Here is a 24146-nt window from a genome sequence, read left to right on the forward strand (position 1 = left end):
TTCCCATCCGCCTTCTTCACTGTACAGCTCTCACATATGTACATGGTAATGGGGAATACAATGGCTTGGATGATCTTCACTTTAGTGTTCAGATGTATATCTTTGGTATTTATCATTTTATCCAGTTTTTTTATAGCTGCCCATCTCAATCCTAGCCTCCTTCTAATTGCTTGGCTGCAGTCTCCATTCTGAATAATGTTTGATCCAAGGTATGAGAGCAATTTTAGGTAGAATGCAGAGAGACATAGAGGAGAAACAGATGGCCAATTTGGGGTGGCCTGGAGCCACCCCTTTTAGGCTGGATTGGGGCTGTGGTAAACAGACACATGGCCCTGATCCAGCCAGCTTCCGCCCCAAATAGGAGCGGAAAAAATCAGGTCATATTTGGGGTGGAAAAAAGCCGCCCCTTTGCCTCTAGAGCTCGCTACAGGGAATAGATGTCTGATTGCCAGAAGAGCTTCTGTCCAGCTTGGGTCTAAACACCATGCCCTCAAGTCAGCATAGAGTCAGACTTGAGGGGCCATCTGTTTCGGCCCATAGTCATGTTAGTCTGTGATAGCAGTATGTAAAGTGATCTTGTAGCACCTTTGAGACTGTGCAAAAAGAAGTTGCAGCATAAGCTTTCACAGGTCTACTTCCTGAAATGAAAGGAGGAAGTAAACCGAGACTATAAAAGTGTCTACAACTTCTTTTGCACAGCTAGTCTCAAAGGTGCTATAAGATCCCTTTGCATACGGATTATTTGCCACAGAATGGGTTAAGGTTCCCAGTATATGGTTCTTGAAGCAGGAACAGCAATATATGAACTGCCCTCTTTCCCTAATTTGTCTCCCCTACAATGAACATCAACAGAAAATGCTCCTTAAGCAAGGCCAAAACTTCAACAGTTGTTTCATCAGCTGCTATGACAGAGATTCTTCCACAAAGTCCTGCTGATGATCATTCTTACCCTGTATTTCACCCAAAAAGGCACAGAAAGGGAACTCAAAGTAGTTGCATGATGACATCTGCTTCAAATGAGTAAGCAAAGAAATGAATGGTGCTTTTCACTTGAAAAATTCCCATTCATGGTATGGTCAGACCTTGATAAAGATCCACAATGCATCAGATATAACCAGCAATAAAACATATCCAGTTAGCAGTTGCGCATGTTGGAAGTGCTATGCCCTAGAATGGGAAACCAAGGTCATCTGAACTGAATATAAATTAGAATTTTTTCAGCAAGACCAATGCTACACAAAGTTGGAAAGTATGAAAAGGCACTTCTAGAATGAAGCAGCAAATTGTTGCATATGGTTTTTACTGAATAAGGGCAGCAAACTAAAGCTCTAGCTGCCAGCCAGGCATTTCCTGACTTGGTGCCCTACAGATTTTTGTACTCCAAAACATCTGGAGGGCATTAACTTAGAGGAAGTCTGCATCAGAATATCACGTTCAGCAAAACTCTCAGATCAGATCCAAACATGGCTCTCGTCAGGTGTAAGCAACCTGGCAGTTGCAACTTCAGAGTAGTGAAATGTCATGAGTGAACAGATACCAGCTGACTCTAACTGATTTTCTATATTTCTAAAACTGATATTGATTGAAAATAATATACAAATATCTGAGAATGTGTTACAGTTGGCTTCTTGTTATGAAAATATTGAGGAAACGGTAAAGAATTTGGGTTATTTTATGGCAGCACCTGTTGAACCTCTGCAAACACAGGATATTACCAGGTGAATTTTGCTTTCTCCAACTGCGTTTTGCTTTTTCTGTTAATGTGTTAGTATCTTTTAAAATAAATGACCAAACTATTTAAGAGCTTAAAATTTATGTAACATAAGCATGTTTTTGCAATACAGTGATTGTTATACTTAATGGAATTTAGTGGTTTAATCATATCAGTTACATGTTATTTACCACTTGTTGGTTTTTTTACTTAGAACTGTTGTCCACATTCTGTTCTGTTAGACATTAACTTTATCAGACTTAGCCACTGCATCCAATGCACAGAGATTTTAAGAGTTAAGTACTTAATTACAAAGTACTCAATTCATTCAGGTAATCACTCAATACATAAAACAGCTGACGTAAAACAAGTGCACAGCTAAGCAAATTCTCTGGAAACATCTATAGCTAAATCCCAGAAACCTGGGTGGAATCCTGCAGGAACTTAAGAATTCTTGCAGCCTACTCTAGGAGAAGGAGATCTGCAAGACTGGAAATTTAAAAAGTGATATCTAGTTTGTCTTAAGAAATGGTCAAAGGGCAGACCAAGCTAATGGGAAAGTCTGCTTATAAACAGTAACATACAGGGTTAGTTTTCAGCACAGGCCCAGACCTTAGGGCTCAATCTGTCACCAATTTAGAGGCATATCTCACCATAAGTTAAAGACTCAAAACTCTTCAGCACTCCAAAAAACCAGAATATATCTCTGAGCAAGGCTGAGAGTGACACAACCCCTTGAAGATATATTCTACATGTCCTCTCCCCAATATCCTATTTATTGGTCCTCAATCATGTAAAGATCTTTCAGTGAGAACTCAAGGCCATTAAATATTGTTTCATATCTTTCCTGATCTATTGGAACTGAGACCTTCTAATCTAAATAGCTGCAGTAAGCCATGGGTGGGGGAGATGGGACACAGAGAGAACTGGTACGACAGTCTTGACAGGCAGCCAGTTCCTCAGTGTGAGGAGGGCCCCAGTGATGAAGTGTCAAGGGAAGGGAGACCTTCATATAAGTTCAGCAACAGGGCAGGGCACCCAGCCCTTCTTCACCTTCTGCTGCCAGATAACTGAGCGCTCCAGGAAACCAACCAACCAATTTTAAATCTACAACATATTTTTAAATTATAATAGACACAACTGTGAAGACAAAAAGTCAGCAGAAGTGTGGCAACTATGCTGCTCATTGCACTGTGTGACATGTATATTACCTGCTGATTGGACAGAGGTTATGGGTATGGGCTGCAATGAGCTCTTAGTCCTAAGGGAGCATGTTGGTTCCCTTAAGGGCAAGGCAGCTGACCTGCAGGAGTTGAGAGAAGCAGAGCAATTAATGGGCAAGGCCTTCAGGGGTATTGCAGTGCCATCCCACTCCACAGGTGTTTCTGCAATCTCAGAGGATGAGGTGACCATCACTTCCAAAGGAACGGAAAGGATCCTTTAAAAAGCATATTTGGGTTGTAGTAGATAGAGCAATGAAACAGGGTGTATGTGGATGTTGTGGAAAAGCTGAATTCCATGTTGGGCATCATTACAAACAGAATCAAAAATAAAATTGCCAGTATTATGATTCTAAAATCCATGCTACAACTGCATCTGCAATACTTTGTTCAGTTCTGGCTACTGCATCTAAAGAAAGGGACAACCAAAATTTCCAGACAGGCTGGAGAAACTGCCTTACAAGGAAAGGTTGTAACATTTAGAGCTGTTTTGCATGAAAACTAGTCTTGTAAAGGGACACATGACAGAAATAAAATTGTGCATGGTATTCAGAAAGTAGAATGGGAGAATCTTTTGTCCTTCCCTCACAACACAACAACCCAGTTTCATCCACTAAAGATAAATTCTAGACAGACAGAAGTAGTTCTTCTCCCTGTGTACAGTTAAACTATGGAACTTACTGCCACAAGATACAGTTAGGAGTGCCAGTTTAAAGAGCCTTACTGGAGACTGAATAAATTCATGGAGGATGGAACAGTGTCTGCTACAGTAATTAGGATGGCTATATGGCTCTGGGTTTTTCAGTTGGATGAAGGGTGCAGATGTACTCATGTCCTGCAGGCAGGCTTCCCAGAGGTCACTGATTGGCCACTGTGTAAACAGAATACTGGCCTAGATAGGCCTTTGGTCCAATCCTTCACAGCTGATCTTAATGTACTTATGAGTTGAACAAGTGATCACCTAACTGCTTACTATTATGTACTTTAAACAGCTGAACTCCAAGATCAGGATCTCCTTTACACTGTGCTGCAATAACAAAAGCAGCTCCACATGTTGAAGTCCTTCCTGTTTTGCAGGCATTTAAGGACCAGGACAAGTGACTTACGTGGCTCAGAACTCAGTACCTTCTACCTCAGTGTGCATATACCAAATGCAAAACAAGAATCATCCCATTATCCCGCTAACAACCATACACATAATACACTGCATTACTTCGGACGCTATCTGTACAGTGCAAGGGAGTGTCTTCAGTGGCCAGCACATCTGATAAGTGTGCTGCCAAGGTTCACTACTTCCAGATATTGCAAAATTACCATGTTCAACATCATGCAGGCGTAATACTCCAAGGGCTGCTTGAGGGAATGAGGTGGGGTCCATAATTCCCAGAAAAACAATGTTATCTTTCTCCATATCCCAAGCCAAATTTGGTGAGATAACATGAATACAAACATGGGGACAGGGGACTTGCCAGAGAGGACAGCCAAGGGAAGGGCAGAACAGTGTTTAACCTCCACTCCCAAACCTAGCTGTGTATAAAACATTTAAGAATGGCTTCAGTAGAATACTGCATGTGCAGGAGAGAACTGGAAAACAGCTAAGCCTGCTAGTACACTGAAGAATTAATGCAATTTGACACTGCTTTGATACTGCCCTAAAACAGTGCTTCTCAAGTTATTCAGTGCCTCAGAGTGGTGGAGTCACCTTCTTTTGAGGTTTTTAAACAGAGGCTGGATGGCCATCTGTCGGGAGTGCTTTGATTGTGAGTTCCTGTATGTCAGGGGGTTGGAATGGATGGCCCTTGTGGTCCCTTCCAACTCTATGATTCTATTATTCTGTCGGATAAGCAATTCCACTCCCTTCATGTATCCGGAAACAGTATCATATTTGTGCCATGTTATTATCTTTATTATTATCCTGTAAACTAGAAAGGGAAGTGGCAGCCAGTGACTTGCAAATTGATACCAGCACATGGACCAGCACCTTGAGTAGCACAGAAATAAAACACCCTTCTATCCACTTTTTCTCACCTAGAATCATAGGCCCCATACAGACAGGCCAAAATAAAGCTGCTTCGGGTCACTTTGGAGGTATGCTGTTTAAATGTTGCATGCATCCTAAGAGTCCGGAAGCCGCACCAAAGCCACAATCTAGTCCTAAAGACTGGAGCTCAACATTGGTGCAGCTTCCGGACTTTTAGGACGCATGCATAATTTAAACAGCATACCTCCAAAGTGACCCGAAGCAGCTTTATTCTGGCAGTCTGTATGGGGCCAAAGAATCATAGAATCATAGAGTTGGAAGAGACCACAGGGGCCATCCAGTCCAACCCCCTGCCATGCAGGAAAACACAATCAAAGCATCTCCAAGAGATGGCCATCCAGCCTCTGCTTGAAGACCTGTAATTCTTTCCTCATTCTTTCAAACATGCATGCTATGATAAAAGCATTAACCTGAGGACCTACTAATGTTTTGTTCTGTTAGTGTAAGGGATAGTCCCACCTACTGTAAAAATGACCCTAAATTAAACACTGTTGCTTTACTGCTTTCTACTACTGTAGAAAGGAACAACAGCATATTTTCCAGAGCCAGCAAAAATCTTTGCTTGATCAGAGGAAGTAAGAAGCCCCTCTGGACTCTCTCAGTCATACATACAACCACCATAACTCCAATACCAACCCATCCCCCTTCCCCTCCTCAGCGCTTTTTACAGAAATCCTTTAATCCTGGTGGCTGTAATCCTCTGTGCAGCCGGATTAATGCCACAGTCAATTTGCTCCAGGCAGGGACAGGAAGTTAAAGCCCCCAAACCCACATACCTGGGGAAGAGGCACACACCGTAAGAAATCAGAAAGCTAGGTGACAACCAGCAAACTAGAAATCAGAGACACTCCAAACACAGGTTCTTCTATGCCAGACAAGATCCCAGACTGACATAATGCAACCCAGACCAATCCTAGCATCTATAATAATAATAATAATAATAATAATAATAAGCGGTTTTTATTTATATACCGCCCAATCAAGGGGAATCCGAAGCGGTTTACAATAGAGGGGATACCAGACCGTTTCCCTGCCCACAGGCTTCTATCTAAAAACACGACAACAAAAGGAGAAGGAATGGTGAGGGGGGGAGGGATCAGGCCATCATTCGTCTCGTCCTCTGAGGCCGGACCAAGGCAGATGGACCGGAGGGAGGGCTCTTCTTCTTCAGGCTATGACACAGATCACTTCTAGGGTTTTAATGCAGAAGTGGGGGGGGAAAAGCAAAGCCTAGTTTTTGTCTGGCTCAAATGGCAGAAGATCATGAAGGACTGGAGCGCAGCTTTGGTGCAGTTTCTGGCCTCTTAGAAGGCATGCATCATTTAAACAGCATACCTCCAAAGTGACCTGAAGCAGCTTTATTTTGGCCTGTCTGTACAGGCCCAATGTCTACCAAATGTGGCTCTGTTAAACTAATCACATTTTTCCACAACTGTGAGGATTAGAGACTTCTTTTTAAAGAAAAAAAAAGTTATACTTTTGCTGGTAGCAAATATCTAGATTCTAGTGAAGATGACAAGACACCATAGAATCGTAGAGTTACAAGAGACCACAAGGGCCATCCAGTCCAACCCCCCTGCCAATCACCAATCAAACGTTTCTTATCCTTGACTCATCACACATATTTTGGTATCTTTCCCAACATCACAGCTGTGCAATTAGTGCAGGAAGAAAAGGATTATGAAGTTTTGGCATGTCAAGTGCAAGCAACACACAAGATGAGGAATCCTGTAGTGGAGTAGCAGGCATTATGTAAATGCAAGGGGAACCTAGCAGATTCCTGAATTATTTTCCTGGGAAAGTAAGAGTGAAGAAACTGGAGCCATCCAACTGATTGTGTAGTTTAGAATTTGTCCCCTTCTCATTCATCTTTGGCCAAGCTGCAGCATGTTGCACACATAGCTCAAAGTCAACTCAGCTTTTCCTCACTGTGATCAGAACCAGGAGATAGAAGTTGCATTCTCAGCAACACTGCACCCATCCATTTGCCCTCCCCCTCATCCCCGTGATTGTGTCACAGCAGAGTGTCTGCACATTTAGAGAGAGTTCCCCTGTGAAAATGCTGACCAAACAAGACCCCTTGGTTGTGAAGTGACTTTTATCCACAAACCCATCACATCATTGTAAGCAAGCATTTCCTCCATAAAACAGGGTTTCCACATGCTTGCAAAAGAATCCACAGCAAGCCTCTTTCATAGATCAATGAAGCTTATGCTAGAAATACATCAAAATACTACATTCCAGATCACTTAGATGTAATGCCCCCCCCCATGGACAGTTCCTCATAACAAAACTGCTCTAATGAAAATGATTTCAGGAAGGAAGCCTGTATATTAACTAAACAATTAGCTGACAGAGAGTATTCACACAATGACTCGAGGTTTAAATAAGGCAGCTCAAAAGCCATGTTCTGAACTACAGTGGACCCTTCCCATACATGGGGGATCAGTTCAGATTTGAAAAATATACGCTGTCTCATCCCATATTATTCAATGGACAGCAATGTGTGCACGTCCACATCACCACTGAATAATATGGGGCATGGCAATCCGTGACAGGTTAAATCTGCAGACCAGTAGCCCACTGATGCAACGAGCCCACTGTACTAAAAAACAAGATGGGCTACAATCCAACTGCCTCAATTGCACTCTCTCTTTTTTTTTATCACCAGTGGCTTACAGGGGTTCATCAAATAACTTTGGTACTTCATTCAAAACATACCAGGTTGTAAAGAAAACTCTCAGATTTCAATTAAAAGTACCAAAAATACGAGAAATATCTTAGTGAATAGCAATTTCAAGGAACAAAAACAAACTTCTGATGGATGCATCCCTGTGACCATTGTGTCTATTACAAACATACCTCCACAATGACTGAATTTACAAACAATAATAGCAAACAGAGGTACACTTTGGTGAACTGTACTACTCGCAATAGCAGTTTGGTCGTCTATGATATACAGTGTAAGTGTTCAAAGATGTATGTGGGAAAGATTAGAAGGCCTCTTTAAAAATGTATAGAACACCTTTCAAACATAAGAAACAAAAAGATGCTTCCTTGATAAGTCATTTTTTGAAATTCCACCATTCTGCAACAAATTCAAATTTGGGGTTATAGAAAAAATAAATAATAACAAGGAGAAGACTTTATTGAAAAAAACATTAGAGTAGGCTTTAAAATGAAAATCTTTGGTGCCTGGAGGAACTTGATCTCCTCCCAATTTTGTAAATGAGGAACTTGATCTCCTCCCAATTTTGTAAATTCCCTCTGTTATTTGTTCTAGCCCAGTTGCTTGATATATCCATGAAGGCCATCTCACTCCCGCTTCCTTCCCTCCTCTGTAATTTTTTTTAAATTAAGCCTGGTTCTCTAGTTGTTTATAAGTCCAGCAAATGGAAAGATTTTTAAAAATATATTTATGTTCATTAGATTTTAAAACCTAGATAAATATTTGCAACACCCAGTAATAAACCTAATGAACAACTTAAAAAGTGAACAAGGAAAAAAATCCTATAATACATTCTGTAATATCTATACGTTGTATAACAAAGATAACAAACTGTTATTTACCATCTTCCTGACTATCTATCTATCTATCTATCTATCTTTATGCCTGATTCTCTATTTTTTTTCTCAGTCTAACTAATGGAATGAGAGTTTCAGCTCCAGAAATTTCGACTGCTAGTTGTGCATATTTTATAGGCTTGACACAATATACAAACATTATAATGTATTATGAGGTTTTATATAGCTATTATGTCCTTTTTATTTTTAATTTGACATTTATATCTGTATTTCTTTTTATACAGTGAAATATTTTCACAGATCAAAATGCATTGGACTTGTATCAAAATAAAAAAATAAAAACTATCTACAGAGCACTTGGAGACATATTTCCTCCATTTTCTTCTTAGGAAAACTCTGAAGCATCTGCCTTGAATCTGGAAATCTAACACAAAATCCAGAAAAACTCAACAATCCCCCCCTTTTTAACCAAGTTTCTGTCCTTCAGCGATCAGTGATGTTTTGGAAGTATTGGTAGCCACAATAAGAGATTATAAAAGAGGTGTTGCTAGTACTACTAGATTAGAAACCTTGAAGTCTAAATCACTTTTGTTAACCATTAATGTCTCATGCCTTCCTTCCTGCTAGAATATTTTAAATCCTGAAACTCCCACCCACCCATCAACCAATTAAACATATAAGAATACAAATGAAATGCACACAGATTTGCATGACAGAAGCATGCATTTTTTCCTGCACGGTGCAGACAGTGCACTAGTACTAAAGTTTATTGCCTTCCTACCACCCATACTGACTTGTTTTGGACAACTGGTCCTACTAATACCGTCCCTAGTTGCCTGATCAAAGACTCAAGAACTCTCAGGCACAGCACTGCAAGCATTTCCTCCCCTGAGATTTCCACATGTGTGCAAAGCATCCCTCCTAGAGGACCAATTGACCACATGAGCTCAGAACAGATGGATGAGCAACATTTTTGCTTAGCAAAACCCACAGAAAAATACTCATTGATACCCACAGTGCTCCTGATTAATCACATAGCATCATTATGAAAGGAATATCTCCTGCAGTTAAAAGAAGAGGAGATTAGTATGAGAAATCACCCAACGTTGGAATTTAATTGGGATACACCAATACCAGCAGACTTCAGGGAAACAGCACCATCTGCTGGCTCCACAGCACTGATATTCATTAAGCCAAGTGAACAATTTCAAAGGGAATTTAGGCCCCAAATGCATGAAAAAGTATCTTGGGGAAGTTACCTTTTTGGAGTAAAAGCCCAATAATCCCCTATAATATATCTGCACAGTTGCATGCAGGTCTTGGGAAAATTACTATTTTGGATGACAATTTCCAAAAGCTAACGGCCATACTGTCATCCAAAATAGTAATTTCCCCAAGACCTGCATGAAACTGTGCAGATATATTACCTGTTGGCAAGGAGAACATGTCTATGGCAACAAGGTTGCAAGGGCAACATCAGACTTACTGACTGCATAGCTCTACAGAGACAGCCTGAGAATACAAGTGGAGCCCAGTGCCATTTGATAAACCGGCAGACACACCCTGCTAAAATTCTATAGCAGCACTTTGCATTTAACTATTCACCTGAAGTCAATGGGCCACTTGGAGGCCTGGGTTTAACATTCTTTGTGGACAGCTGCTATGTGTCAGAGGACACGGCAGCTGCCCACAAAGTACACAGGCTTGCACACAGCAATTGTGGGGAGGGGAGGTTTTCTACACCAGCTGAATGAAACATGAGACCATTGCCCATCTTGTGTCCAAGGCCTGGAGATTTTATTATCAAACTAACAGGCAGGAAAATGCTCACTGAATGCAAACTACAATAAGGGGAGGATGGCAATGGCAAACTCCCTCTGAAGATACTTGTGAAGAAAGCTCCATGATAGGGTCACCACAGGTTGGAAACAACCTGTAGGTACACAACAATAACAAACAACAAAGACTTGAAGAGCGGCTGAACACCCTAAGGCACCAGATTCTGTCTGATTTTGGAAGCTAAGCTGGGTCAGCCCTAGTTTGTACTTGGATGGGAAACCACCACCAAATACCAGGTGCTGTAAGCTATATTTCAGAGGAAGGAACTGGCAAAACCAACTCTGAGTATTTCATGTCTAAGAAAATACTATGAAATTAATGGGATCACCATAAGTCAACAGGCAACATGAAGGCAGACACAAACAGACACACACACACACACACACACACACACACACACACAAAACAACTTGAAGGCTCCCAAAAAATCTAGAGGGCAAGACATTGTAGTGCTATAGCCAAACAACAAAATCCAAGATACTGTCCAATAAAAATGAGGTGGTTTGAAAGGTACACCTGCTGGGTACAGCTAGAGAAAACCTGCAGTTGCCAAGCCCTTTCCAACCCCTCCAAAAGACACAATCAGTGAGGCACACAGTAGGAAGAGGGAATCTGAAGATACTCTGCAATCCCACACAGAGAGAAGGGCAAAACAGGAGGAGCAATGTGATGAGCTTGCATGTCATCTAAGAAGAGGAACCAAAATATGGGGCAACCACACAGCAAAGAGGAAAGATATACTGCCGAGGATGTGGCATTCATCTCATGAGTGCACACACAGCAGTTTCTTTCCTGTTTCTCTCAAACTGGTGTAGGTTAGAAGAGGAGAGCAAACCACTAACAGTTTCAGAGTTTGGTCCCTGAGCTGGGATCATCAAGTGGGGAGAGACTTCCACAATGGCCTTCTGTGTCCCATCTCACAGCACCACATGGAGTCTGGTTCAATGAAATCAATGGGAATGTTGAAATGAGAATACCACAGTCCAGCGATGTCTCTCAGAAAGATTTTCCTGGATATATTGTTACCATCACATCCGTTTGCAAAGGTGCCCTTGCTTCCTTGTTCACTGGAGCAACTTTACAATATCCATGCAAATTGGGCTAAATTTAGCCTTCTCTGTAAACAAATAGGCTAGCCAAGTGGAGCCCATTTCAGAAGTGATAGCACTCAATGTTATACTAGAGAGGAGAAACAGTGAGTTTGTTCTGAGCATCCAAAGGAACAGCTCTTATGCCTATAGCATGCCACTGCAAGGCACAAAGAAATCCACGTGGTATCCCTGATGAAAAACAATGTTGGAGCGGTGGGGGGGGGGGGTATTTCCCCAATCAAGCAATCAAAGTGGAACACTAAACAGACTCATCTACATCTTACTCTATTTCCAGTAGATTGAGGGCAGAGAGCTTCTTGTAGGTCCAAGGCCCAATTCCATTTCTTCAAGGACACATTCCAGTGGTGGTGGGCAAGGCCAAAGGCAAAAGGAGAGATGTGGCCAAAGGCCAAAAATTATTGTTGTTTTCCTTCAGGTCATTTCTGACTTCTATCATGGGGGTTTATCATGGGGGTTTCTTGGCAAGATTTTTAACAGGAGATTTGCTATTGCCTTTCTCTGAATCTGAGAGCATGTGACTTGCCCGAGGTCACCCTATGGCTTTCATGTCCTAGCTGGGAATCAAATCCTGGTTTCCAGTCATAATCCAACACTCAAACCACTACACCACACTGGCTGTCTGGCAAAAAATACTGGCATAGTTTGGCTTGATTCTTTTATTGTCAATAAGGAAGACTTACAAGAGACATTTCAACCCCCTGGATGGGGAAGAAATCATTCAACTCATTCAAGAACTGGGAAACCATCTCATTATGGTGTCATGGGAAAGGTGGTGCAACCTTCAGGGGAGGCTCAGAGGGCTGGATTCGGAATTCAAGAGGGTGGATTTGGCCCCAGGGCTTCAAATTTATCATTGCTGCCACAACTGAACAAGGCAATTGAACAAGCATTCTGAAGCCCCTGCTGAGGTCACTCAGCAGGAAAATACTAAAGATTTCTTGACACACTGACTTATACTGTACTTCACTCCGAGCCCATTCCCTCCCCAATCTCACAATATCTTCTATATAGAAGTGTGTGGAGGAGACTGAAATCATAATCAGGCTAGAAGAAGCCTTCACACCTTGATGTCCAGGTCATTGGGGCAGAGGGGAGAGGAAGCTAGCATACAAGACTTAGAAATATTTCCCAGCCATTGCCAATGCTATTGCGGCGAAATAATCATCACAGAGGAAACCAAGACAAATAATTAGCCAAAACATACCCAGCTGTCAGAAGCAACCAAGCAAGACATGCAGCTCGGCCTCCGCCCAGGGGCTGCTAGCCTGACTAAGGGAGGGAGGGCCACAGAGGGCATCTGTCCCTAGAGATACTGTTGTCCCTAAATTACCTCTGCTGATGAAAATGCAGGATTGCTCCATGTGACTGGGCAGCACTACCCAGGTCGAGAACACACAGAGGGCTAAATAACATGGTGTGAGCAGAACTGGGCAGTCTGCCACTTACCTGAAAGGGAGATTATCACTATATATCCAATCCAGTACACCCAAGATACTCCAGATATAAGGGCAGCTGCACAAAGAGTTTTAGCAATGCACTTCATGCCCCAGACATAGTCTTTGGGATCACAGCTGGAATATCCATGTACCAGATAAATGAAGAACAAGCTTGCTGAGGACATGGCAGGGGCCATATGGTATTTATGTGCAAATGCTGTTGGAAGAGAACACTGCTTGCCTTTCAGGTCTGACCCTTTAGCTTTGATTGCTTTCATCATCAGCGTAGGTCTGTGTGCTTAAACTGAAATATGTCCATGCTGTCTTGCTGAAGAGCCCTTGAGGTTCAAAGCCAATTTGTGCCAGAACAACCCACCAGCTCAGTGAAGACACATCAAACGGGCATCTGGCCCTAGAGGCCACAATGCTAATAGACTGGATGAAGCAAGCCTAGGGTGTGATTCACATGGCAAGGATGTGCCACACAAGAGAAAGAATGCACTGAACAGGTCTCTCCCCCTGCATCCTAGTGCATGTCTCACACAGCTAACATGCAGATACAATGTGAACCCCCACTCCACTGGGGAAGCCTCTCAGCAAGCCACTTGCCCATAACTGGGTCATACATATTAATTCTTTCTTTTGGTGCAATGATACTGCAGTATTGCTCTCAACATTAAAGAATTCAAGTGGATTCAGGGGAGACATGAATGAGATTAATTAAAAAAAAACACACACACACACACACACACACACATCTATCTCTGGGAGGCTCCCTCCACTGCAGTGTACACACAAAGCTGAGTAAGCAACATATCAATGACTGGTGGTGGAAACAACCTCTCTTGTAAGCCACTAAGTAACAAAAAAGTATTTTCATCACAAGGTTTGAACCTCCACAGTTCACTTGTGCTGTTTTCAGACTTTAGTCATTGCCTTCTCCAACTTGGTGACCCCTGGATGTGGTGGATTAACATTCCCATCAACCCCAGATGTGGTTTAACACATTGGGAACATGCCAGGATAGGGACAACATAGGACAACACATATCCTGGATCAGCATGCAGACTGTACATTTCTTTCCCCTCTCCAAGGCCAGGCATACTTCCTCCATTATGATGTTCTCCATCGTAGACTGGATAGCAACTGGAGCTACAGAGTGGAGCCAGAAAAATTTATAGTCTTCTTTGTTTCTTGAAGTTTCAGCAATGTTCACATTATTCGTCCCTACTTTTCTGATTTTTTTCCAGCTGCTTATACATGATGATTTAGTCAGAAAATGGGTCCACTCCATCTCTTGTGAAAGAGATGCAAATTGCTTGCTTTCACAAAAGCCTCAGGCCTGGCTCAACTCCTTCTTGCTCAGAGTAAATCCACCTCAAAGCCACTGGAATTAAAGAATACACTACTATAGGCTCTCTCTGAGTGTTGCCATTTTGTGAGCAATGAACACACATCCCCATTTAAGGATGCAGAGATCTTAGGCTGTAATTTGGGTTTGGCTTAAATACAGGGCTTGGCTGAGGTCCTTCCATCAATCGCAGGAGGCAGCCAGCTGACAGGGCTGTTCACCTGGATCCCCACCACCAGGCCAGCTGCAGGACTCCTGCCACCAACACCCTGTGCCACATTTGTAACAGTCAGCCTGCATGGGCAGGAGAGGGCAGGCAGGTCAAATGTTGCTATCAGTTAGCTCAAACCCCCAGTGAACAGCCTCCCTGCTGCATAAGGCACACAATGTGACAGCTGGGCTAGAGCTTGGATTTAAGAAGAGCCATGTTCTACACACACACACACACACACTCCCTCCAATCAGACCAGGGGGAAGGAAAGCAAGGGAGGGAGGAAAGCAAGCAGAAAGGGGAAGCATCTGCTACCCATGCAGCTGTTGCTAGCCTCTAGTCATCCCCATACTTCATCTCCCCCCTCCAAAATAATCCCTTTCTCTCAGAGCTATGCTTCTCTTCTCAGCTCGTGTCCCTGCACACTGCCCAGTGGGTAAATGCTTGCACAAAGTCTTCTACCAAGGCATGTGCCCACCCCACCCACAGCTGCCTCTCAGTGGGCCCTTTCCTCAATGCCTTGTGCAGCCTTCTCTCTCTCTCTCTCCTTACTCCCCAGCAAACTCTTTAAGGGGAGCTCCACTTCCCAACACCTTTACTATTGGCGCTAACTGCCCTCGAGTTGATCCTGACTCATGGCGACCCTGTGGATGAGACATCTCCAAGGCTCTCTGGCCTCCACTGATCTGCATTGGTCCTGTAAATTCATGCCCATGAGCTCCTAGCGTGCGGTCTTCCTCTCGTTCTACATCCCTCCACCTATCCTAGCATTATTGTTCTTTCCAATGAGTCATTCCTTCTCACAATGTAACCAAAATATGACAACCTCATCATCTAGAAGGTAGCAAAGGGCTCGATTCTCCCAAAGCTCACTGCCCACCACTTCCACGCTGAAGGACGCCCACTGTTTCCCTTGGCTCCCATCCCCTCCTTAGCCAAGCCAAGAGCAGCTGTTGTCCTTTTTGCCCTGGGATCAGAGCCCAACAGCTATCTGGAGCTCTGAAACGGGGCATGCTCCATCCTCCTTGCCAGCTCATGACAGTCTTCAATACAGAAGGAGAGAGGCAGAAAAAAGGGACCCTCACCTGCCCAAGCTCAACACCCAGAGGCAGGGGTGTCACTAAGGGGATGCGGGCTACCGACCCCCACCAGGTGACACCACTGCTCACCAAACACCTGCCTTTTGGTAGAAACGGACTGTGGCATTCACCTACGTCCCTTTAAAATGATGAACAGATGGTTTGAGTAGGGTGAGGCTCAGTGTGAGGAGAAAGGAGGGGCCTCGGAGTTCTTTTTAAAAATACTTTTAATTAAATTTAATATTTTTTTAAAAAATTAAAAACTTTAAAAACATCACATCTTACCAAGGGAATACATTCAGGCTGTGTGTGCGATACTGTAATTTAAAGGTATACTTTTAATTTTGCTAGCTGCTTTGTGTCACGGCAGCTATTGCCATTACGTTCAGTGATATACGGGATCGCAATATATGAGTGGCATTAGTACAAATAAACACTTCTATGGGTGTGGGATGTATGGTATTGGAAGGGAGCAGGTCAGTGCAGGGAGAGGGGGGTGTAACCCCATGAGTTACCACACCAGGTGCTACTAACCCTAGTGAGGAAGGAGAGAAAGAAACCTCTAGGAGTATTCACTTAAGCAAGGGCCTCACTCCGCCACCTTGCACCCCCAGCTTCCCTACTTCCTTCCTCCAGAATGTGCGGCTTCCCTTTGCCTGGGCTCTGCCACCTCCTCCTCGAGGTGGGTCTCCCCTGAAGTCTTGCCTCCTTGCCACAGAGTGACCAGAGGCCCTCCTTTTCCAGGATACATCCTCCATTTCAACCTTCTGTCCAGGAGGAATTCCAAAAGGTCCTCCATTTGGAGCCTGGATTTCGATGTCTAGGAGTGTTTTGAGCTTTTCTTTTGGTCATGTCCTCCAGGTTGCAGTGCTTCGTCCTCCTCTGCGGTGAGGACCTGCCTTGCACCCAGCCTCTCCTGCCCCACAGCCCTTGTGCCCCCTCCTGGCCCCCTTATTCAGCCCCTAAGGGCAGCCAAGGGAAGACCTGGCCTTGGCCCACCTCCCCACAGGCAGAGGCAGGCATCAAGGGGCCCAAGGCTGAGTCCCAAGGCAAGGCAAGGCAAGGCAAGGCAAGGCAACTCACCCAAGGGCAGCCCAGAAAAAGAGGGGTGCACCCAAGGGCCAAGCAGGACCAGGCACCCCCAAAATGGAGGGCAGCCAAGGAAACATGGAGGACAAGACCAAAGAAAAGGCTAACCACACTCCCAGAAATAGAAATCCATGCGTCTTAGCCCTGGAGGACATTTGGGAATTCCTCCTGGACATAAAATGAAAAGCTAAAAAGATTCATGTGGATATTATTATTCTTATTAATATCAATGCATGCTTCTTAGTCCTGCTCAAAATGGAGGACACTTGGGAATCCCTCCTGGGCAGAAAATTAAAAAAAGCTAAAAAAGACTCCTAGAAATGTAAATTCATGCTTCTTTTCTTGGCTATGCTCAAAATGGAGGACATTTGGGGATTCATCCCGGGCAGGGTGAAAAAGGCAAGGCTAAACAGACTGATGTAAATGTAAATCCACGTTTCTTAGTCCTGCTGAGAATGGAGGACATTGGGGGAGTCATCCTGGGCATAAAAAAACAAAAGACTAAAAACATGGATGCATGCTTCTTGAGTCCTGCTCAAATAAAATGGAGGACGTTTGGGGAGTCCTGCTGGAGAGGGGGCTGGAATGGAGGAGGCGTCCGGGAAAAGGAGGACCTGCCTGGCCACCCTCCCCATCCCTCCCCTCCGCTCACCGTATCCACACTCCTCCTCCTCCTCCACCGCCTCCTCCATCTTCCCGAGCTGCTGGGGCTCAATGCAGGGCTCTGGCTGGTGCTGGTGCTGCTGGTGGTGCTGGGCGAGTTCCTCCTTCCTTCCTTCCTTCCTTGGCGCAAGGGACGGACGGAGGGGAGGGGGCGCAGGGCGGAGTCGCGGCGGGGCCCTGGCGGTGGGCGTTCCCCTGGAGGCAGGCAGCCTTGGCGGGAAGTCCAGCCACCGGCAGCCTCGAGTCTCCCCCATTTAGGCAAGGAAGGCAGGGAAGGATCTGCTCTCTTTCTGTTTCTGCACTGCTTTCACTGCTGGGGCATTATAGCCATGATTCCGCTTATCAGTGCACTTAAGGCACTTACAGTGTGCATCTAGGGGTAGCCCTGTTGGCCATAGAGGGAATCCAATAGCATCCAAACCATGATACCTCCCTTGGGACAACCAGAATGCACAATGGCGCGTTGCAGGCTTTCGAAGTCACACTGGCTTCTTCTTCATCAGGCAAACAGGAGGAAGAAATGGAAGAGGTAAGGCATAGTCAGCCTGCATTTCTGTTTCTGGCCTTAGTTCAGATGGTAGGGAGGGCTATCTGCAGGCTGGCACCTCCTGATTCCATGCAAGACATGCTAGATTCCAAAGAAACGACTTCTTTGAATTGCCAATGGACATTAAATTTCCTTGACTTTGAAAATCTCCCAGTGACTGCATGGCCAAAGGAGGAGTGCCAGCCTGCAGATAGCCCTCCCTACCATCTGAACTAAGGCCAGAAACAGAAAATGCAGGCTAACTATGGGCCCAAACAGACAGGCCAAAATAAAGCTGCTTTGGGTCACTTTGGAGGTATGCTGTTTAAATGATACATGTGTCCTAAGAGGCCAGAAGCCATGCCAAAGCCACACTCTGATCCTAAGGAGCACAGCTTTGGCACAGCTTCTGGCCTCTTAAGATGCATGTGTCTTTTAAACAGCATACCTCCAAAGTGACTCAAAGCAGCTTTATTTTGGCCTGTCTGTTCAGGCCCTATGACTAACATCTTCCATTTCTATTTCTTTCCTGTTTGCCTATATAGAAGCCAGCGTGACTTCCAAAGCTTGCCACATGTCATTATGCATTTTGGTTGGCTCAAGAAAGGTATCATGTTTTGGAGGTTATTCAGTTTACAAAGTGTGTAAGCTAATTGCTCCCAACAAGCTGAGTACTGTACTCATTTTAGCAACCAATGGAAGGATGGCAGGCTGAGTCGACCCTGAGCCACTGGCTGCATTGTGGTTTGTGGATTTGTGAGTGGGTGGGTGCAGTACAGGCATTTAACCACTGTGCCACCAGAGTTCCAGTGGACTGTAATTCTATATAGCACCCTCAAACACATAGAACCATACCAGAAGCTCCTCAGTAGGCTCTCTTTCCACACTGCAGAAAACAATCCAGTTTGGCACCACTTAACTGCCAGGCAGATTGACCAGCCCACCTCCTTTTTTTTACCCATGGTCTGTCTTACATTTCCAGGACACATCCTCCATTTCAACCTTTTGTCCAAGAGGAATGTCAAAACGTCCTCTATTTTGAGTATGACTCAGAAGCATGGATTTATATCAGTGCTTTTAGCTTTTATTTTGGTCCTTTCCTCAATTTTTCTGGAGTGTCCTACATTTTGCGATGCCTCATTCTCCTTTGTAGTGAAGACACCTGGTCACACTGCTGCCCTGGAATTCTGGGAACTGTAGTTTTGTGAAACATTTAGCCTGGTGCTCTGGTGCCACAACAAGCTACAATCCCCAGAATTCCATATCATTGTTAAAGTGGTGTCAAATTATATCTGCACTGTGGATGCAGCCTTTGAGTCCTGCAGCCAGGGGTTCACTCCCACATAAATCCACAGCCAGTTTATGAGTGACATTAGTACAAATAAACATTACTAAGAATTACGTTACATTACTGTATGGGAATCCTGACTGGAATGGGATTCCAGGGAGAGACAAAAGCAAGGGTTTAATCTGCAATGCAGAAATTATCCAGTTTGACACTGCTTTAACTGCCATGGCTCCATGCTGTGGAATCCTGGGAATCATCCTTTGTTGTGCTCTCTGACAGAGAAGGCTAAACATCTCACAGAACTACAGTTCCCAGAATACCATAGCATGGATCCATGGCAGTTAAAGTGGTGCCAAACTAGATTGTTTATGTAGTGTGGACACGACCCTAAAGCAAGCCTCCTGCTCAGGGTTGTCTGTGTTTGAAGGTGTGGGACCTCCTCTGGTCAAACTACAAACCCCAGGATTCCATAGGATGTTGCCATAGGAGCTTAAGTGGAGGAATAGTGCTATAGTTGTGGAGTCTGAATGAGAACCCAGAGTTCTCTGGGAAGTATCTATTTAGAACAGAGTTGGTTTTGCTGGGCCAAAAGAAGCTTTCAGCACCAACACCACCTTCCTAGGACTACAATTCCCAGTGTTCCAGTCATCAGAGGAAGAAGCCAGGGTCTCAAGTGTGGGCTGCTTGTTATTTTATGTTGTTGTGTGCCTTCAGGTCGTTTCCAATTTATAGTAACCCTATCATGTATCATGGGGTTTTCTTGGCAAGTTTCTTCAGAGGAGGTTTGCCATTACCAACCCTCTGAGGCTGAGAGAGTGTGACTTGTTCAAGGTCACCCAGTGGATTTTCATGCTTGAGCAGGGATTCAAACCCTGGTCTCCAATCATAGTCCAATGCTCAAACCACTAAACCTTGCTGACTGTCTTCTGTCTTCCATTTTTCTTCAGCATCCTACATATTGCTGTGTATTGGCCTCCCTTGCTGTTAAGACATCTGGTCACCTTGGCTATATGACAGTGAGAATTATGTTGCATCTGCACTGCAGAAATAATGCAGTTTGACACCACTTTAACTACCCTGCTGTGTAATTCTGGGATTTTTAGTTTTGGGAGATATTCAGCCTTCTCTACCAAAGAGCACTGATCCCACAACAAACTACTAATTCCAGGATTCCATTGAGCTGTGCCAGTTAAAGTGGTATCAAACTGAATTATGTCTGCAGTGCAGATGCAGCCTAAGACTTGGCATGTAAGGTTCGACATCAGTTAATATTCTAAACGTGTTACCAGATGCAAGGCAACCCACATAAAAGTAGTGTGTTTTTTTAATTGGAGGGAGGAATGTGCAGCACCCTCTCAAATACGTAATGTTATGGGGAAGTAGGTGTATGAACTACACCTGTTGCAAAATACAGGCATACCTCAGTTAAAAGAATCTCTGCCAAAGAAGTTCCTTTTTATAGTCTTTTTATTCCTGCCCAATCCCCTTTCCTCTTGTCTTGTTGTTGTTGTTGTTGTGTGCCTTCAAGACATTTTCAATTTATTATAATCCTAAGGCGAACCTATCACAGGGTTTTCTTGGTAGTTTTCTTCAGAGGGGTTTGCCATTGCCATTCTCTGAGGTTGAGAGAGTGTGACTTGCCCAAGATCACTCAGTGGATTTCATGGGCGAGCTGGGAATTGAGCCCTGGTCTCCAAAGTCATAATCCAACACGCAAACCACTGCACCATCCGGGCTGTCTTGGGGCTCTATCTAAAATGACAGGTTGCTCTTCCGATGTAGCTAGTTGTATCTTCCCAGTATCTTGCATTTTGAGAAAGAGTTGTCTATGCTTTCTCTATACAGATGTAGTACACTTGGGTAATTGTGTGTTTGCACTTCCACAAGAATGAAAGGAAAATGTATTTGAATCAGCCCTTACAAAAGGTCATCTTCTTCCTTAGCAGGCTTGGATGCATAGCAGTCAGGCTGTGGCTTTGACCTCTTACTTGACCTCCCCACAGTATTATGAGTTTGTAATGTAATAGAACATAAACTTTTGTGAACCAGTTTGGATTTTGCTTTGTGTGAATACACTCAAACCCTGGATCTGAACCTGTCATAGTCCAATGCCCAAGCCACTACACCACACTGGCCCTCTTTCCGCCTTGTCTGGCTGAACATTTTTTAGCAACGTAGGCACTGGGAAAATAGTAGAGGAGGGCTGGAGATAGACTTTCAGGTGTAGGACTGCAGCAGTGTGTCTTGTCAACAATGTAACAAAAACTTAAGCTGGGAAAGAATGAGATTCTACTCTAGCTGAGCTAGTGTAGCATGTGTGCCTGTCTACAATAGGCAACAGTAAACAGCAGCTGCTTCCAGAATCCTTTACTGAGCATGCATGAACTGCAGAACAATGAGTAATGTGGAGAGGAGATACTCCAGCTCCCCACACCATGTTAAAAACAAAGCAAAACACAGGACTATAAATTTGGTCTCCATAAATGGGAGCAGGTGAAAGGTCATCCCTGGATGCAATTCTGAAAAATACTTCAAAAGGTTTCTAGGAGATTCAAGATATTTTTGTATACTTACAGAAGTTTACATGACCTGATTGTTTCATTTCATATGGGTATATCCATGTTACATTTGGATAAAAAAAATTGTTGAGACATTAACTTTCCTTTTTAATAGTGCAGGAACCTCTCCCTATTCTTTACATGTTGTTTCTGGTACCAAATTTTCTATTAAAGTAGTAACATCCAGGAACAAATCTACTTTGTTAGTCCAGGTGTAGTCATGTTTGTACTCTATTGTGGGCATTTTGTACTTTTTCAGTGGAAGAAAAATTAGCACTCTGTGAATACTTATGCATAAGATGTTGGTTTTTATTTTCAGAAATACACTAAGGGACACATTTTGCTTAATAGCCATGGCACCTAATTTGGTGAACTATGCCTATTTCCTTTGGAGCTAGGGTACTTCCCTAGGCCAGTTTTTGAATACATGTTAATTTTGTTTGCAAATCAGCAGATATACTTTGCCACAAGACTACACTTTCCCTGCATCCTGACTTGAGGAGACAAGATTTTATAGTTCTTGTAGTAACTAAACAGAATGAATAAAGGATTCTTAAATCATTGGAGAAGGGCAATAAAATTAAGTCCTTCAGGTCTTATTCTGAACTATTTCTTGCCCCCAAGGCGAGCCAGATATGTGTATTATTTTTTCAAAGCCTAACAAATCTTCTGTAATGTTGCTAGAGCAAGCCAAAAGCACTTTCCCCAGCCCTTCCTGCTATCTCAGATCAGCAGGCAAAATGTCAGCTGTCCATTCTGCAGAGCACAGGATGTTCATAGAATGCCAATGCTATTAATGCAAACCTCTACCAAGCTTTTAGCCTCCTTAATAGCAATCCTTAAACCTTTTATATTCCCTATTTTGTGAGCCTCATCTTCAGCTCTGAATAACAGTATTTCAGATGTTTGTTGTTAGCTGCCCTCATCGACTCAGACTCATGGCAACCCTGTGGACGAGACACCCCCAAGACTCCCTGTCCTCCACTGCTCTGCTGTCCCTGTAAAATCATGCCCGTGACCCTCCTGATTGAGTCCATCATCCATCTGGCATGCAGTCTTCCCCTCCTTCTCCTACCTTTCCTAGCACTATTGTTTTTTCCCCCCAAGTGATTCATGCCTTCTCATTATGTGGCCAAAGTACAACAGCAGGGGTAGGCAACCTGCGGCCCGCGGGCCGGATGCGGCCCGGCAAGGCCTTGGGACCGGCCCCAGCCTGGTCCTGCCGCCGATTGCCACCAGGGCCTTTGGGGGGCAATTGTCTATAGAAGCCTCAGAAACATGCATTTATATTAACATTTTTTTAAAAATCAGCAAATTTTTTCACGTGTCCTCCATTTTTTTTTAAAAAAGTGTCTTTCATTTGAAAATTTTGTCCTACATTTGTCCTGGTTTATTTATATATTTAATTTTTTAAAAATTTATTTATTTATTTTTTGGCTTCGGCCCCCCAGTTGTCTGAGGGACAGCAACCCGGCCCCCGGCTCAAAAAGGTTGCCTACCCCTGTACAACAGGCTCAATTTTATCATCTTGGATTCCAAGGAGAGCTCTGGTTTAATCTGTTCCAAGGACCCATTTGTTTGATTTTTTGGCTATCCATAGTATCCTATGCACTCTTCTCCAGCACCACATCTCAAAGGTTTTCTATCGGCTTCTTTTACTGTCCAATGGGGAATACAATGGCTTGTACAATTCTGACTTCAGTGCAAAGTTGTGTATCTCTTCAGGATCTTGTCAAGTTCTTTCCTAGTTGTTAGGCTTATTTCTTGACTACAGTCACCACTCTGGACCATGTTTGATCCTAGATGTGGGAATTTTTTTTTTTTTTTACTATTTCTATTTTCTCATTGTCTAGATTGAATTTCAGATGTTGGCATGGGCTATATTTTCTCTTTCTTTTGTACTGGAACCTACGAAGTACCCCGTTTCTGAAGTAGGGAGTGGCTCTCCTGCTGCAGTTATTCAACTGTGAATTACATTTGGCACCCTTGGCAAGACCAGCAGCAGTACTAAACACAGCCTTTCCACTCTTCTAAAGACATTATTGCACATCCTCTAGAATCACAGGCCAAGAAACTGCTGGCCTTGTTTTCATATTGTCTTAATTATTGCCTCTTCCCTGCAGCACCATCTCACCCCCTTGTACTTCTCTCCCTAGCAAAATAAATGCTGCAGTCCAACACAATCTGGAGGGCTGAGCTTTCGCCCACTCCGGGACTGTATTCAAGTCCTGGGCCACAACTACGTTTATTTTATGTGCCTCCCAGACAACCAACTCAAGACTTGATGACCTATGATCAGGTTTTTGTGCAAGGTTTATTCAGAGGCAGACTTCCTCTAAATATACTATCCAATATTGAGGGAGTCACAACTACAGCCACACATAGCACAAGATAAATGGGAGCAAACAGAATGTGGGATTTGAAAAGCACAGAGAATGGGATAAGGACTGGGCAAACAGGATTACCAGGTAGAAGGTAGGGAGCAGGAGATGATCTT

At 43.7% G+C, this 24146-nt stretch overlaps 1 protein-coding gene across 1 annotated transcript in view; it reads right to left on the bottom strand.

Moving 5' to 3' along the window:
• Positions 1-17358, bottom strand: part of CYTH1 (cytohesin 1) — an 82535-nt gene extending 65177 nt beyond the window's left edge. The window contains exon 1 of the mRNA XM_042452593.1: positions 17267-17358. Coding sequence (XP_042308527.1) covers positions 17267-17306 — 40 coding nt within the window. The 5' untranslated portion in view covers positions 17307-17358. The remainder of the gene's footprint in view (positions 1-17266) is intronic.
• Positions 17359-24146: the final 6788 nt, after the last annotated feature.

Source organism: Sceloporus undulatus, chromosome 2 (assembly GCF_019175285.1).
Source record: "Sceloporus undulatus isolate JIND9_A2432 ecotype Alabama chromosome 2, SceUnd_v1.1, whole genome shotgun sequence".
Classification (NCBI taxonomy): Eukaryota; Metazoa; Chordata; class Lepidosauria; order Squamata; family Phrynosomatidae; genus Sceloporus; species Sceloporus undulatus.